Source organism: Sus scrofa, chromosome 7 (assembly GCF_054392235.1).
Source record: "Sus scrofa isolate SSC_HxYL_T2T_F1_AM1 chromosome 7, Sscrofa_HxYL_maternal_Yorkshire_Landrace_v2.0, whole genome shotgun sequence".
Taxonomy (NCBI): domain Eukaryota; kingdom Metazoa; phylum Chordata; class Mammalia; order Artiodactyla; family Suidae; genus Sus; species Sus scrofa.
In genome coordinates, this window is record NC_139389.1 from 94,960,883 (window position 1) to 94,966,939 (window position 6,057).

Consider the following 6,057-nt stretch of genomic DNA (forward strand, 5'->3'; position numbering starts at 1 on the left):
CCATGAGGATGCAAGTTCCATCCATGGCTTGCTCAATGGGTTAAAGGATCCAGTATTGCCGTGAACTGTGGTGTAGGTCCCACTTGGCTGTGGCGTAGGCCAGCAGCTACAGCTCTGATTCAACCCATAGCCTGGAAACTTCCGTATGCTGTGAGTGCAGCCCTAAAAGATTAAAAAAAAAAAAAGAAAGAAAGAAAAGAAAGAAAGAAAGAAACTGCATTTTAATTTCATTTACTTGGAACTAACTGGGGGTGGTGAGGGGGTTAATGAAAGAAAGAGTGAGGGAAAAAAAAAAAAAATCCCAAATAATGAGACCTTCCAGAGATAAGTTACTAAGCTTTTAAAAACTTTTAAAAGAATATATTTCATAGGTTTTTTTTTTCCTTTCTTAAAATGATCAGAGTTTGAAAAAATCCTTCTTAGTTTCTTTAATAAGAGATAAACTGTTTTATTTTCACGCAGAAGAAAGCTTTCATTGTACTCTATTTATAAACCAACTCAAAATATTTGAAAGAAATAATTCTAGGACAACTCAGCAGCAACTGAAAAATAAGAAAACAACAAATTCTGTTGTGTGCTCATTTGTATTATCAATTTTAAGTTGGATGCTCAGGTATATTTTTTGCTTTCAAAAGAGATAACCAAAAATTGCAGTGTGTGTGTGTGTGTGTGTGTGTGTGTGGTGTGTGCATGCACGCCTGCATACATGTTTCTCTGAGGAAAACAAAGACAGAGAGGGAATGTATGTATCCATGTCTTCTTTTCATATACTAATAACTTACCTGGACCTGTTTAGTCAGATGACTAACAACATAGGACAGTCATTTCAAACATAAATAAAAAACAAAGGAATTTACCACAGCAAGTTGGAAATCATTTGTAAAAAGTTTTTACATTCACCGTTTACATGTGCGATACATTTCCAGACCAGATATTTTAGGATATTAGAGGTTTAAAGATTGATAAAAATTGTGTGTGTGTGGTTTTTTGTTTTTTGTTTTGTTTGGTTTTGGTCAGTCTCTCAGAGCACATCAATCATTAACTCTGTCACACTGGGTTTTTTTTGTTGTTGTTGTTTTCAAGTATTTTCCCCAAACATCGTGGAATGGGATAAAATCAGAATTGCAAGAAAAATTTAAAATCTATTGTCAGTTCATGCTGTAGCTCTCTGCATTTTCTTTGTTAGTCTATTTCCCTACCCTGGTCTCTTAAGACACACACACACATAAGCACACATACATTCTGACATATAAAAACTGGGAACACATAGCCATAGGAATTATTCTTTTGTTTGATTTCAATCCTTACAACTAAACTATGGTGAATGAGATAGATATATAATTGCATTTATCTCATTACCATCCATATATTCAGCCTATGATAAGAATTATTTTAGAAAATACAGACCTGAGAATTTAGAAACTTAGACATTTAATATTAGAGCCAATGAAAAGTTGCCTGTCCCTTTAATATGTAAATCGACTGAAATCCATCCCTCCACGTTTCTAGGGCTCCCTGTTTATTACTTTATGACATTTCCAGACTAAAGGTGCAGGAGGGGCTCACATTAATTTGCTTTATGTTTGACTAGAGAGGCTTCCCACACCTATTAGAGCTCACTTTGGGCCCACTTCATTTCAGAGTTGTTGTCAGTCATTTGAGAGTGATATGGTCTGCAGCCTGGGAAGAATAAACACATCATATATTAGGTAAAGCTGAGATGTATGGGGGTTGTTGAACACCAACACCTCTTTCTGAGGATAAGGAAGATCAGAACGTGGGAGTGAGCTTAGGGTGGGAAGGAGTATTACAGACCAGAATCCAGACAGTCCTCTTGGAACCTGCCCACCCCCCAGCCCCACCTCTGCCCCATTTCAGAATCAACTGAGCAGGCAAAGCCAGTATTCATTTCATTTCTGTTTGGACATATTCTGTGGTGGTTGCTCTACAAAAAGGAACAGGATAGGGCCCGCATCATTTGTTTCTCGTTCCAGTTATTACACACTGAAATAAAGCAAAACATTGAAGAACTGATATCACATCACAAGCAAACCTGGAACATTTCAGTTTCAACGAGTTTAAACAAATGGTCACAACATTGACTAATTTCTCTGAGTCAGCATTTGAATCCACACATGTTGCCTTTTTATACTTCCAAGTGCTCCATTTTACACATTTTTGAAAGTAGATATTTTTTAGAGAATCAAAATTTGGTTTTAGAGGATAGGAAAATACTTTTTGTTGTTCCAGAAATTGCAAGTAATATTTTCTCTATGCTTTTAGTTACAGAATGATTTAATGACTACTACATTTTCAAGTTGAGAAATCAATTAATTATAGCATTATTTAGTTTTATTAATTATAGCATTATTAAGTTTTTTAAAATAGTTAATTTACATTGTCCTGCGAGTTTCACATGAACAGCAAAGTAATTCGGTTATACGTATATCTATAAATATGTGTATATAATTATTTTTCAGATTCTTTTCCATTATAAGATATTGAGTATAGTTTCCTATTCTATTTAGTAGGTCTTTGATGTTTACCTATTTTATATATAGTTGTGTGTATATGTTAATCCCAAACTCCTAATTTGGCTCTCCTTCCACCCTCAGTGAGAAGTTTTAATATTTCAAAAAAAGGAAGTTTCACCCAGAGGGATATGTTTTACTCTTCGGTATGTTCAACATCAATCTGTTCTAGTTTCTCTGTACTTCACCTTGAAGCCATTGTCTGTTCCTCTGATTTGATCACAAGCTTTTCCACTCATGTTGCAGTTAGTTCTCATGAGGGGCTGCAGGATTTGTATTGAGAAGTAATTATTTCCTACAGCTTTAATACTGTGCAGAGTCTTGAGAATCTCAGTGGATGCCGATGGACATCTATTATTATCTCACATGTTGTATGAAGGAACCATAGCTCACCTGCTAAGTGGATGGCCCTCCTGCATGCCTTCCTTGTGCTGGGTCCCCTAGATGCTCCAGGAATGGCCTCCTCTCTAGGCTGCCTGTCATCTTGGTTAAGGAGACACCACATGACCTGCTTTTACTCCTTGGGAACGAATCAGGGGAGCTCCATTTGTTAAAGGGAAGGATCTGTTTATGAAATTACGAATTAAAATCTCATGTTACTTCCCCTAAGGCTACAAATCGGAGCCTTTGGAGATAGTCAGCTATACTAGAGGGGTCACCTTGTCCTCTGTTGTTTGCCTTAAACAATCCAACAGCACAGTTTTATTTAGCTAAAAGAAGTGATGGAGTTCCCTGGTGCTCTAGAGGTTAAGGACTCAGAATTGTAACTGCTGTGACTTAGGTTTGATCCCTGGCCAGGGAACTTAAACACATGCAGTGGCCAACAAAATAAATAAGTAAATAAATAAGGAAGGAAAGGAAAGCAGGGAAAGTTGAATTTAATGGAAATGGTTTGGTTTTGAGTCTTACATATATGTGTGTGTGTGTGTGTGTCTACATATATATATGTGTGTGTCTCAAACACTATACTACATGTATATCAAGCAAATTTCATATAGAACAAAATACAAATATTTCTATACATTTAAACAACCCCAAAACAACAGTGAGCCATAATGGTAAAAACTATTTGGAGTTATATGGAGTTCCCCTCATGGCTCAGTGGAAAATAATCCGAGTAGCATCCATGAGGATGCAGGTTCAATCTCTGGCCCCACTCAGTGGGCTTTAGGATCCGGTGTTGCCATGAGCTGTGATGTAAGTTGCAGATGCGGCTCAGATCCCGCTTTGCTGTGGCTGTGGCGTAGGCTAGAGGCTATAGCTCCGATTCAGCCCCTAGCCTGGGAACCTCCATATGCCTTGGGTGTGGCTCTAAAAAGCCAAAAAAAAAAAAAAAAAAAAAACTATTTAGCAGTTATATAACAGTATAACAGTAAAACAAAAGATATTCTTTCCTAGAGGAATGGGGAAATATATATATATGACTAGAGAAACCATATTTAAGTTCTTTTTTTCATTTTGCATATGGACGGAGACTAATTTTTTTAGAAGCCTAGAATCTAAATTATGATTAATTAGGAAAAATTATCATTCTTAATTTCTTTCTATGGATTTATCCATGTTGGTTAGTTAGGGCTATCTAGGAATATCTACAGAGGATAGGAATAAACTGTATACTTTAAAATACATAACATGCACTCATGTGTTTGTAGCATTTATAATCTGGTTAATATTTACTTATTGCTTTGATTATGCCAACTGCTATGTTAAGGATTTTTTCCTGTAACTGAGGGTCCCAACCACCCAGATATTGTTACTTTTAGCAATACCCACTGAGTTATTTAGTTTTGGCAAAAAATAAAAATAAAATAAGATGAAGATGTCCATGAATGCCTCTCCATACTGACACAGTCTTATCAACATTGCCAATAAGGTTTTATCAGCTTCGGGCATGAGGCAAATCTATCTTATTAGTGTGAAAACTAATGAAAGATCATCCTGACAATGATAATTAATTGCAGTTGTTGACAAGGACTCAGTTCCTTTGCACTCCTATTTCTGTTGCTCTTTCTCAGTCTTTCAGCTCTCCTCTCTCAATTAGACATATGAAAAGTGCGGCCCTCCCCTTTGAGAAAGAAGCTTTTAGATTAATCATATTATCTTAAGGTTCCAAATCTCCATGCCTGCGTGACCTTTCTTCTGTTAGAATCCATTATCTTAAACTATCACAATAATCCTGGCTTTAGGGAGGGAGAGAGGGAAGAGGAATCAAACCTAATAGATGGCAAATAAGATTAATCTATGATCTAAGTGCCGATTACACTTGGCCCTGCCCTTGAACACCCAGGTGTAACCTTGAAATTCACATCCGCTAAGACATGGCAATTGGATTGAGTGTCCCTCAAGGCCTTAAGGGCAGCTGGCCAAACTTTACCCGTTACTCCCCAGTGAGATCCTGAGCTGTCTCAACCTTCAACTCTTTTTTACTTGTGGAATTTGGCAGCTGTGCTTTTTCATGTTTGTTTTGGGATAGTTCACATTTTTTAGATAAAATACTTATTTTGGGTCCTTGATTTTTGTTTGTCAGAAGCACCCGGCCATGGAGGGAATGAACTTTTACCTGGACCTCACAAGAGGAAAACAAATGATCCAGCTCCTCAAAATCTGATAGCTGCACCAAAATAAATTCAAGTCTTTGCTTCTTTCAAAACACTGACATACTGATCTCTAAAACTACACATGTTTAAGAATAACCAAGAGGAGAGGGAAAAAAAATCCCCCTTGCAACATTTGTCTTCTGAACTTGGCGCTGATTATTTTTCTTCCACATGGCCTGAGGTCTTCAAAAGGACACCCTTTGGGTAAAGATGGGACATGACATCAGGAAGTTTGAGCTACTGGTGACATGGACAGGAAAACAGCGTGTGCTTAGAGAAAACAGTTCCAGCCAAAGAGAAATATCACTGAGTCACATAAAGAAAAGGGAAACAAAACCGTAATGCCTTCTCATTAAAAGTTGGCCATCTCTTGAAATTCAAATTTGACCAAATAGAATGTTCTTTTGTCATGAATCTGTTCAGTCCCGTGGAATGTACCTAAAATGTGGAAGACAGGGATAAAATTAAACCCCAAATAAGAGTGAGAAGAAAAAATAAGCCTAAGCAAGGATGACAAGTAGACTTCAAAAATATTAAAGGCAAAACTTAGGCAGAAAATGAGACCATTTATTCTGGAAAAGATAATAAAATTAAAAATGCCAGAGACATTGGTTAGGGCGCCCATTCCCACACCATCCTCCTTAGTGTAAAGCTCATCTCGATATTCTCTCTCTGCCATATTCTCAACTATACCTTCTCTCTCAAAACAGAACAATTTTGGGTTTGTTTCGTAAAAGGTTTCATGACTTTTAACAAAGATGAACATGAATGTCCTCTTGGTTCATATGGAAAACCACAGGACCAGACCTCAGCACCACAGCTCCTGAGTAGCTATTCTGTAATTTTCTTATACGTTAATAACTTGATCCCTAAGATCCTACTAATAAATTTAATCTTATCAGTAATGTTCCCTTTATTCTCTTTCAAAA

At 36.9% G+C, this 6,057-nt stretch overlaps 1 protein-coding gene across 11 annotated transcripts in view; it reads right to left on the reverse strand.

Moving 5' to 3' along the window:
• LOC146401783 (uncharacterized) overlaps positions 1-6,057 on the reverse strand; it is a 42,298-nt gene that overhangs the window by 6,777 nt on the left and 29,464 nt on the right. For 2 of the 11 annotated variants that reach the window (XR_014809298.1, XR_014809301.1), the window contains 2 exons: positions 5,092-5,566; positions 2,925-3,095 (listed from right to left, as the gene is read on the reverse strand). The exons of 7 other annotated variants lie outside the window; for them this stretch is intronic. Coding sequence is in view for 1 of the 4 variants with exons in the window: in XM_084967027.1 (XP_084823153.1) it covers positions 5,548-5,566 (19 nt within the window). In the remaining 3 variants the exon portion in view is untranslated. Of the gene's footprint in view, positions 1-2,924; positions 3,096-4,068; positions 5,567-6,057 lie in introns of those variants that run through there. 2 more of the 11 variants (XR_014809302.1, XM_084967027.1) reach the window with 1 other exon arrangement.